The 12,070-nt window shown below is 39.3% G+C and overlaps 1 protein-coding gene across 1 annotated transcript in view; it reads right to left on the bottom strand.

Annotated features, from left to right (window-relative positions):
• Positions 1-12,070, bottom strand: part of CRISPLD1 (cysteine rich secretory protein LCCL domain containing 1) — a 268,634-nt gene that overhangs the window by 141,103 nt on the left and 115,461 nt on the right. Inside the window, exons 4-5 of the mRNA XM_069220372.1 lie at positions 6,954-7,086; positions 523-638 (exon numbers count right to left, since the gene is read on the bottom strand). Coding sequence (XP_069076473.1) covers positions 523-638; positions 6,954-7,086 — 249 coding nt within the window. The remainder of the gene's footprint in view (positions 1-522; positions 639-6,953; positions 7,087-12,070) is intronic.

The following is a 12,070-nucleotide window of genomic DNA, read 5'->3' as shown; positions in this document are numbered from 1 at the left end:
ACTTTCTAAAGTTTGTTGTTTCCCTGTTGTCTTCTTCACTATGTTTTTCGGTTTTAATTTAATCTACCTGTATTTAAAAACGTTTTCTTGCAATCAAAAGAATGTTTCTCTTTATTATTTACAGAAAGTGGGGTGGACACTATTCGTAAAAAGTGATATAGTATAATCTAAAATTCACAATCCTGCTAAAATAAGTGATTATCAGTGAATGATTTAAGTGGAATTTCCATGTTTAGAGACGAGGTAGGTAATTTTTGACTGGTTGGTCTCCAAACAAAATACTAACTGCCAATCTGATAAACACAACGGCAACAGGACTAGGGATGAATATTGACTTCAAACACATTTGTACACACAAAATGCATCACAATCCATACTGTAAATAGAAAATATATGTGGTCATACTAGCGGTGCAGATCAAACCATATTTATTTTCTCTAATAAACATGTGTTAAGGAGCTATCAAAAAGATTCATGCCATTTTGATAATGTGAGGAGCTTAGATAAATAATGTGTACTTACTTGGGAGAGTAATTGCACACCAGGTAAATGGCTTTGGGCCATATCTGTCCCCACACATTCATGTTATGACACAAGTTTATAGCACATCCAATTCTGTTACTTGTTGCCCATACTACCTAAATAGCAAGAAATATTTATGTAAAATGAAGTAGGAAAACAATAAAAACAGATATGTAGATTTGACAAAGGTATAATTTAAAGAAACCTGACCTGCTAGTATGCATAATCACCTAAGAAAAGTACAATATTTATTCTCTCAAGCTTGAATAATGTGATGCAATATAATTTGTTTAGATAATCTCCATGCACTTCTCACACTTTAAGAGCAGAATACTTAGAGAAGTAAACTTAAGAATGTTCCTAGAAAAGACAAATTGTTCTGCGATCCTCTCAGAAAGGAGAATGTCAGTTTGCAGTGAAACAAATGTATTGTATTTTAATCTACTCTTTCATTGTAATACCAAAATGCAAGGCGATTCATTGAAACCTTCCTTTTGTACAACACTTAAGAACCCCTGTATACAGTTAGTTGAATTAAATCTTTACAAGGTGTATAGCTGGTACTGACATGCTGAATTATCTACTAAAATTGTTTGGCACTGAAGTGATATATGAAGAGTTCCATGCAAAAAGAGGTGTTTAGGAGAAGAACTCCAGCATAATGATATGATTCTTAAAAAAGTCATGGATTTTGACCTGTGAGTCTAATAACTCACATGGGTCCAGAGTTATGGCTTTAAGAAATTCACATAAGTTCCTAGAAATTTGCTTGCAAACTTGCAGCAGTTCATTACCATTTTTGCAAGAGCATATATGTACATGTGTAATTGGTCATGCTATAATCTTTCAATTTCAAGCAAGTGCAGACACTTGCAACTTTCTTTCCTCGCACTGAGTAACTTCTTGCTGTACACCCCATCAATGTACGATTTTTTCCTTTAGTTTATGTGGTGCTTTGCAAGAGAACCAGATTAGGTTACACTTTTCTTGTCCCAGGTATAGGGAGATTAAGGGCCTGGTTTAGAGTTTTGCTGATGGGGTTACTCCATCACCAACATGACGGATATCCCATCTGCCTTATAACAATCCCATTATATCTATAGAAATCGTAATAGAGCAGATGGGATATCCAGCCCGTTTGTGATAGAGTAACTCATCCCCAAACTCTAAGACATGCACTTAGTGATTTGCTTGGAAAGACCCGATGTTGAGCCAATGGCAGAATTCCGACCTGCTTTCTCAGTTCTAATGTCGGCTCACTAGGTGCCAGGTTGTTGCAACCTCCTTCCCACCTTGGAAAGGGATTACTTTTGTCTATTTCAAAAAATAAATGTATGACCTTTCCAAATCACACTTACATGAAATCTCCCATGAGTAGATTTTTTATGAGTCGAAAACCTACTTTTGAGAATCCAAAAAGTGATTTTGCAAGTCAGAAATCAAAGTGTGCTAAGCATCAGATTTTTTTATGATTCCTCCACTGAATCCTGAGCACCAGCCACTCTGGGATCTGTTTGGCCCCTATTTAAGGATTAATCTAATGTGGGTTCATTTTACATGACCTTTTTGTCAGACGCTTTAATGTTCTCATTTATGTGATTGGTGGTTCATCCCTTTCAAAACTCAACTGACTCCACGAATTATGACATGGGGATGAAAGCTCGACATTTCAGTTGCAAGGCTGCTAATAAAATTACTATTCATTTATACTTAATATCTGAAACTGTTGGCTCATCCCATCCCAAATTCATGTGGACTTTTTCAACATCTACACTGTTTACTATTTCACTGCATTGACCCATACCGCCAATTTTGTTTAAACATATGATTTCGGTATGTCATTGATAATAATCTGCCTGTTTCATATTACAAACATCAAGGCGTATTTGCATATTTGAGATGCTTTTCAAATTACCTCAGCACTATAAGTCTAGAAGAGATGGCACACGACTTAACTTTGATTAATTAGGGCTTTTAAATAATCCAGAGGGAATTGCTCTTCCTCTTGCGATCACAGTGAGCCATGACTACAGGTATGTAAAGCGTGAAGCTTGCAAAATGTTTAAGTTTTGTGTATTGTGACACATCTGGCTTAAGAAACATTGCAGTTTATTTGGTGACATATGTGGTAGCTTGCCTCTATGCCCATTAGAACATCATGTCACAATAAGAAGTGTTTTATTTTGATAAAAAATAATGATGTAGCACTGTGTGAGTTTGTGCATACCCACTAAATGCCAAAGTACTTGATATATGAAAATACTATTGAAGATGAAATGGCAGAAATATTTATTTTTTACTTAAGAAAGCTTGGTTTTCCTGTATAATTAAAGGACATAAGAATACACCTAAACACTTACATTCTACAGATCAGCTGTGCACAAATAATAACCATTTGTATGTGTGCAATGGAAACCAAAAAGTCAGTGTCCTATAGTGGGGCCATATTAGAAATGTTCTCACTGAAACACTGCAAGAAGACAGCACTAAAACTCTGTATAACAAAAAACAACTGAAAAAAGGGCTAAGTGACATTTCCTTCAAAACCAAAATTCAAAATGTGTGTATGTGCTTAAATAAGAAGCCTTTTCAGTTCGGTCTGTTCTGGTGTAGGGAGGTCCTGGCCTAGCAGTTTGAGCTTGACTGTTTAATACTGGACTTGGGTTAAGACTGATTTGCATATGGCTGCGACTGGGTGGCATAGTGGGCAAAAGAATGATGGAAGGCATGCTACCTCGAAAACTTGCCAGTGGTTAGACGTATTGCAAGCATCATCCCATCAGCTTTTGTGTGTTTGAAAGATGGCATGTGAGGGTTATCGGGTGTATAGTCCATGGAGCTACTGGTCTACGTTATGTACAGCCACATAACACATTGAATGACCCAACCATGATCCTATGCAAGAGCCAACGATGATGGTCCTTGAAGATGGATGCAGTCAGAAATGTAGTATTTCCAAAGTGCATGTTCATGAGATAAATTAACGAACACAGTAATTTACATAATTGTTCCTCATATTGAAAACACGTTTTAGTGTTGAGAACGTGGACAGAGGGAGTGCCCATAAATCTCATATATTAAATTATCGAGGGTGGCTACATGTTTTACTAATGGCACTTATGTCTGAGGCAGACCCATGTTAAGGGCTACGGGCAGTAATGTGACTTCATGTATTGAATGTAATTTGTTTAGTGGCAGTGAAAAAGATGTGCACTGTAATATAAGCTAGCATTTTTTCCCAAAAACATTTTGGTGCATTTTCTGCCAACAAAATATAAGATCATGAATATGCTTATTTTGGGCTAATGAACACAGTGATTACAAAAAAGCAGCTAATGCCATTTTGAGTAAGATATGATTCAAATGCAACTTCTTTTAAGCTTTTTCCCTCAAATTACACTCTCTTCCTCCCATTTGATCTTCGTCAACCTGCTGTTTAAGAACCATTAGGTTTACACCAGTCCGTGATGTCTTAATGTCTGACCTAAAGGTATTTTCTGTGACATCCGAGGTTCTTCGTATTACACAAAGAGAATTCTGACATTTGTAATTTTCTATGTTTTAAAATGAAAAAAATATCAAACATAGATACTCGATTTTGCCCTGGAGAGCTGCAAAATGTAAGATGTGCAGGACAACCAATGAATATGTAAATAACCCTCAATCAGATCTTGTAGACCTGACAGCTCTTGGTGTGTTTTGGCTTCTGTCCTCCTGTTTCGATCCTGTGCTGAGTTTCGTTTTTGCTGGCTTTAGGGCTCTCGGCACTTTACCACTGCTGACCAGTGCTAAAGTGTCAGTGCTCTCTATCAAAATTGGATTGGTAATTAGTTTATCCATGATTGGCATATTTGAGTTACTAGTAAGTCCGTAGAAAAGCGCACCAAAGGTGCACATGGCCTGCAAATCAAATGCCACTAGTGGGCCTGCAGGTCTGATTGTGCCACCTACATGAGTAGCCCTGCAAACATGTCTCAGACCTGCCATTGCAGTGTCTGTGTGGGTCGTTTGGAGCTGCCATTTCGACCTGGCAAGTGCACCCAACTTCCCTTTTACTGGATGTAAATCACCCCAAGGTAGGCCCAAGGAGGCCAAATGGGCAGGGTGCAGTGTATTTAAAAAGTAGAGCATGTACTGGTGTGTTTTACATCTCCTGATAGTGATATACTGCTAAATATGGTTTTTACTATTGCACGTCCTATCTCTCCAATAGGTTTACATGGGGATTGCCTTGAAATATATTTTAAGTGTAATTTCCCATTGGGAGCAGATAGAGATTGGAGTTTGGGGTCTCTGAACTCATAATTTAAAAATACATATTTTGGTGAAGTTGGTTTTTAAATTGTAAGTTTGAAAATGCCCCTTTTAGAAAGTGGGCATTTTCTTGCTTAACCATTCTGTGCTTCTGTCTGGTTGTGGAATACACACCAGGGTCAGGATGACAGCTGGGCTGTTTGTGAAGTCACCTGTATAGACACACTAAAGGAGCGGATGTGTGCTCTGCATATCCTGATGGATCTTCCTGGGCTAGAGTGGTGGGAAGAGCTGACACTTGCACCTGAATAGGACTGTGCCTGTTCTTGCACAAAGCAGTCTCAAACCCTCTGGAGTGTGTCTAGGACCAGGGCAGGAAAGGCAGGGCCTTGTGCACTACAAAGACTTTCCTTTAAAGTTTGCCTACTTCAAAGGCAGAAATGAGTATAAGTACTGGGCCTCTGAAACCACAACTTCAGAACACTTCTGGACTGAGGAAATTATTCCAGGAAGATGGGCTAGATGCCTTAGGAGGGACTGCCAGTCTCCCTGTTGCTTTGCTGTGCTGGCCAGCTGCTTGATGCTTCTGTCCTGAGAGTGAAAGGACTGGACTTTGCTTTCAACATCTTGCTTTCCAAGGTTCTCCAAGGGCTTGACCTGAGCTTGCCTCCTTTTAGAAGTCTCAGGGACAACAACGACTTCACCTGCTAGCACCTGGCCTCTCTTGCTGATAGTCCTGACTCACTAAGTAGTGCCATATCCAGTTCCTCTGCCCTTGGGAGTGAGTTCTGGTGAAACCAAGAATAAACCAAGTGCATCAACACCAGAGCGACTTTGGAACTGGCGCAGCTGTCTGACTCTGCACTGCTGCCTGCACCAGGAGCCATGTTTCCCTCTGAGTGCAACAACCACGACCAACACCACAGGCCACATGCATCTGCAGTGCCTCCGAAGTCCCATCACAGCATGAGTCCTGAGTGCCAGATAACCGATGTTTGGGACACCCGACTACGCTGTTTGGGACACCCGACTACACCTAAGCACCTGTGGCCCTGTAGTGTGATCACAACACCGCAAAATCAAGTCTAGCATCTTGACCTGCTGGATTCATCGACCCGGCTGGATTGTAAGGAACTGATGCCTCACCCCCGATGCTACATCACCTCCCCTGCAACCGCAAGGAACCAACAGCTCACCTCCCCTGACTGGCAGTAAGGAACCAATGCCTCACCTTGCTGGTAGCAGTAAGGAACTGATGCTGCACCGGCTCTAGCGACGCCTCACATCCCCGACTCCGCGCAACGTCTTTGTTCCACCTTTTACCAAAGGCACTGTGCTTGGGGTATGTGCAACACTCTGACCGCAATTCCTCACAAGCGGCACCAGGCTGTTGGGAATGACTCAGTCTACCACATTGTGATAGACCCAGTTGGAGCTATTGCGTTTCTAAGAGCTTTTATTGAGATTTAACCTTTAAAAATGTGTATCTTTACTTGTGTATGTTGGAGTTGTTTTGGTTCTATTTTATACAGATAAATATTGGCTATTTTTCTAAACTGGTGTGGAGTACTTTTGTGGTGTTTTCACTGTGTTACTGTATCTGTGTACAAATACTTTACACATTGCCTCTGAGATAAGACTGACTGCTTGTGCAAAGCTACCAAGGGGGTGAGCACGGGTTATCTTAGCTGTGTGGCTCCCTTCCCTGACTCGAGGGAGGGTGCCTACTTGGACAGGGTGCATGTCATTGCCAACTGCAAATGTATGCAAATGTGTCAGATGAGCATTCATTATTAAAGTGCAAAGCTGATGACATTCTTTTCAACCGGGGCTTCTGTCTGGTGACATGGCATTGATGATTGAACTTATCCTGACATGTGCGATAAGTGAGAAATAAAGCGATTAATCTATCAGAAGCACAAAGCTTGTCATAGCCATTCTTGTTGGTCCTGATAAATACTGTAGTGACCTATACTTCGCTTTCATTCGTAAAGACATCTTGACTGAGATGTGCAATGCACAGTCAAAGTCAAAATCATTCCAAAACATCAGACTATGCAAAAACATATTTGTTCTGTTGTGAAGTCCTAATTTCAAATTGTATAATCCAAGCCATCAAGGGCAAGATGCATATTTAAAAGCATAGCACAGTGTAATAAATGCTCACTGGAATTTACCTGCGTATAGTGGGTGCACACAGGTCCGGAGCACCTAAATGGACAATACGGGTTGCATTCCTGTGCATAAGGGTAGGTGTAGTCTCTCACTTCATCATACCAAGCCTGAACATGGTAGGTTGGAGGTCTGAATCTGTTTATAAAATACAACGAAAAGATTTTAACAGCAATTCAAATGTATCACTCTTAATTTGCATTATGAAAATATTACTAACAATTCTAGCTTAATTACAGATGTTCATGTTTTCATAATGTCGAAAATATATGTATAATCTAGAATCTAAAATAATACGTCATCCACATGAAATAGCTTAGTTAAAATTGATAACCGTAAAAGCCATGTATAATGCCAGTGGTAAAACAGATCCCATGCACAATAAAAAAAATAAAAAAAATACTTCCTTGTAAAATCCAGAACGACCAACTAACATTTTAATTCTTTGGTGTAATGATCACATTATGTAACTCTGTGGAGGTGTAACTACCAGCTAAACCAAAGTATTTCCGATTAAAAAATCAACTAGGAGGAACAGTGGGAAAATGGTCAATGTTTAATAGCACATGCAAAGCTTAGCAATTTAGAAAATATGAACATTAAAGTCAAGAATGTGGCATTTCTCTCAACCGCTTCAAAGATAAGACAGCTAACTTAAAGGTACTAACAAAAAGATAAGGGTTGAAGCTAGTATCCTAAGACCTAAAGGCCTAGTACTGTTCATAATCTTGGTGCAAAGAAACTGCAAATGTCTCCTTAAATGAGATATGGTTCTGCTGATTTCTCACCTATTACTTGGATGGCAGGATATTCAAGAGCTAAGCTCTAGGAATGGATACATTTAATTGACCAAGGTCAATATGACGCTTCTCTGCCCTTTTTGATAACTTGTGGTTGATCTCCATAACGGGAGCAATATGTTAGATTGTTTTTACAGTTTACTCTTTGTATCACAGTGTCAGGTTGCCATGAGATTAACTATCACTTTTCGAGCCATTTTGTCTCAGCATCTCGCTGTATGTTCTCGAGTGACTACCATAATGTTTCTGAGTGTACATTTTGGAAAGCTATAATTTTTAAGCGAGGTTGGCTGTTTGGAACCTTTTGCTAGGAATAATTGATTGGCACTAAAACTGAAAGAAAATGTATATTTGTGGTGTGGTACTGGAGCTAGAAGTCTTTGCAAATTAATTTCTTATTTACAAAAAAAGTCAAATGTTTGATGACGATAAGGTGCAACTGAAGTTTGAGGAACCCCTCTGTCCTCTGGGTGATATGCATGCCATACAAATAAGTATAGCACAACATAATACGAACTTGGAATCTTGATTACTTCAATCCCCATCTGGGTACCTTTTTGGTTTCTGGTTAGAGTAGTATAAAGCTGAATATGAAAAAGACTGACATGAAAGCACAACCTAGAATGAACCCTTTTGAATTATTTGACACAACACTATAATCCTCACCTAGCAAGGAAATAGAAAGGTACGCTAGCTGTTTCTCAACACTGGTATATGATAGACCATGCCCATTAATACTAGGTGAAACATTTTGTTAAATTAATTGTGATACGAAATAAAACTCCTATATAGTAACTACAGAATGCAGATCAGCCAGCGTTAATTTTCTTCCCAGCACTAATAGCATTGAGGGCCATATGTACGAACACATTTTCCCACAGACACAGAATGGGTAAAACCCTTTGCTACATCTGGCCCTAAGACTCTAGTGGTTGGACAACATTGGTCATTTCAACCTTTATATGAGTGAGTCTGCACACACACAAACATCAGAAATATATTTGTGCGTGTAATTGTGTGCCATGCAATTATAGATGTGGGTAAGCTGCTGAACACGTATAGGAATTGTAGCTGTGTGGCCATACAGACTGCACATTTAAAGACACAAGCAGCAGTTCGAAATGCCTCTAAACAGATGCTTAGGTGTAGAAAGTCAAGGCACACTGGGAAATTGGGAGACCTTACACAAGAAAATTTTGCAATAAGTATCTGAACAAGGGTGAAAAATGATTTAGTGGAAATGCTTGAGGATATGAAAAATAGAATGTGGCACAAGAATGTTCGTATTCTGGGAATATCAGGAACAGAGGGGATGATCAATGCTGATTTTTCGTTCCTCTCTTTCAGAAGTATTTTCTTGAATTATGTGTTTGAGATATTTACTGTCAATTCCAGTAAGCTCACCGTTTTCCTTTTCGAATGACTAAGGCCATTCAGGGCAAGATATATCAATGGGCCATTCATAAATATACCAACAACGTAAATCTTTTTGCCAGTTGGTGTATCAAACAGCACAACCCTTTCTAAACCAATCCAAAAGAGCACATTTAAATTTTTTGTTCAATCACATTTCTACTGTGGAACACCATTAGAAGCTTTGAAAAATCATACCCCCTTTTGAAAAAATAGGGACACTGACTTTCCTATCTATGCCTCACTCACAGTTTTGAACTGCACCTCAGTCATAAAAACCTAAAAGTTGTCTGAGAAATGGCCCAAAGGAAATGCTTCAGATGCGGATTGACTCTGACTAAACTATCAATTGGTGGTAGTGAACAGGAAGGGGTTAAGGCAAGAGGGATTACAAGAGGAACTTTAAAGGATAGGTTAATTAGTGAATTTTACTCATTATGGATACCTTGCAGAGACAGGGCTGCTCCCTTTCAAAAGCACATGAAATCCATCTATGGAGCTCAGACCTCCTTCACCAAGGGCTACTTTGGGTTTTGGTGTGGGAGGGTTTCTCTTTGGAGTTTGCTTTTGGGAGGGAGATAGGCATGAGGGTGGGATAATTGTGGGGAAAGGGGCAATATGCAAAAATGTGCAAAGATGCTGAATGGTTTGGATAGCAGTTTGACTTTGATTTTCAGATCCTACAAAAATTAGCACAACCTGGCTTTAAAGCTATTGTTATATCTACTCTGAAAGGTCTGCTTTATTGGTAAAATTGGAAAATGAGGATCAAAGTAGAGGGGTTCTCTGTAGACTTAGAAAGAAATCATGTGCCCTCATGGTTTGCAGTATTGATGTCCCAAACAATGTGGAACTCTCTATATTTTAGCAGCTGCTGTTCTTTTTTGGCAGGCCCTTTTTATGATATTACATCACAAAGTTAGTCTAGCAAAGACTCTACACATCTAGAAAAGGTTTTGGATATGCAACCTTCTTGTACAGCACTGAACATACCATGACGTCATATGGTCTTATTGATATTTGCTGCCTCTAATACCCAAACAGACCTAACTTTATATTCTACTCCTCCTCACATAACAGATGCTCTTGGACTGAAAACGTTTTAGTCACACAGAATCGAGTCTTGTAGACTTTTATTTGGTGTATCCTTGAGTGGTATCTAACAATAAGGGGGTCATTACAACCCAGGCGGCCTTAACACAGTGCCCTGGGGATTAAGACCCCCTTCTCTGCCAGCAGTTACATGATGGTGGCACTGCCATGGAAAGGCTGGCAGAGACAGGGTGCAGGGCCCTTAGCAGGGGCAGTGCAGGGGCCACCGTGGCCAGCCCTGTTGTGATGTCCACTGCCTCTTTGCAGACAGTGAACATCGTGACGGGTGCTGTTGCACCCTCCACACTACAGCATTGCCGCCGGCTCTATTATGAGCCGGCGTCGATGTTGTAGGCTGTTTCCTACTAGGCCAGCAGGTGGAAACACTGTTTCCACCCGCTGACCCAGAGTGAAACTCTTAATGGGGCCCACGGGAAGGCGGCCGCACTGGTGGCAACCTGACCGTCTGGACTTAAGCGGATGGCCTTTTCTATCCGCCCAAATCGTAGTCTACCCCTAAGTCTTTATTATTACCTAGCTCTGAAAATCTCCTTAAAATACCAACGTTCTTACGTAAATTGACATTTGATAAAACCTTTCTTGCAAATGTTATTATTGCACCTTTAGCTATAATTACAAAACAATTATTGTTTATTTGGAAACCATTTTAAAATCTACATTATTCTTGCTTGAAATTATCTGAAAGCACAGATATGAGAAGCTACATTATGATTTATCATCCCTGAAGATAGAAAAGACAACTTAGAATCAGATCGTTTAAGTACATAACTTTTAAATCTAGAAGTCGAACAGGCTCTAGCAGTCTGAAATGATGTATCAGCTGAGATTCAATGATAAATTAATTGTAACACTTTTAACTAAAATATTTGGAACAAAACAACATCATGATATTGACATTAATTAAAATAGGGGGAAATTTAGGCCCTTAAAATTAAAGAACAGGTTATTAAGAATTCTAGTGAAGTCATTATAGAATCAGAGGATGAAGAAATCCACAGGTCAAAACATGTTGTTGTTGCATTTAGGGATCATTATATAAAATTGCACCAGAGATCAGCTCTTGTTACATTTAACCCAACACAATATTCTTAAATCAAAAGACTCAAAGAGGTTGTTGGATACCCTTATTAATACATAGGAAGATGAAAGAGCTAATAATAGTTTACCTAAAAGCAAGGCTTTGGGTCCATATTCTAGTCCTGATTTTATAACAATTTTGCTAAAATCCTAGCAACTTTCACGCTATTAATGTTTAATTCTTTTGAAACAGGGACTTTACCTCCTCTCTTCTGGAAAGAAACTAATATTCTGATAGATCCGAACCAGGATAAAAACTCTAAAGTTTATGGTTCATTTATGTCAATTTCTCCCATAAGTTGTGACTTTAAGATTTATTTATGAAATATTGGCAAATCGATTTTCACTTTGGATTGAAGGGTAGGTGGATTCTAATTTGTTCCATCTTGGTATGTGGCCAATCACACAAATGTTTCCACCTCCCCCATTGATGTTGCTATGGTTCCTGGGAAGCCAACTGCAATGATAAAGATTGATGCTGAGGGGGCCTAGGACAGCCTCTTGGCCCTTTCTATGGTAAGTTCTGTATTGTTTGGGTTCGTCCATTGTTCACAGCAGAATTCTGCTTCAATATAAAGGTTTATTGACATAGGTTATATGAATGGGAACTCTATCACCTGGAGTTTCTAATCAGAGGACAACTAGTAAAGGATGTCCTATGTCTCATTATCTATTTGCCTTGTATCTCTAGCTATACTCAAAACATCTAAAGACGAACA

The sequence above is a fragment of the Pleurodeles waltl genome, chromosome 2_2, assembly GCF_031143425.1.
Source record: "Pleurodeles waltl isolate 20211129_DDA chromosome 2_2, aPleWal1.hap1.20221129, whole genome shotgun sequence".
Lineage (NCBI taxonomy): Eukaryota > Metazoa > Chordata > Amphibia > Caudata > Salamandridae > Pleurodeles > Pleurodeles waltl.
Note: the sequence above shows the minus strand (reverse complement) of the source record. Positions and strands in the feature narration are given on the sequence as shown.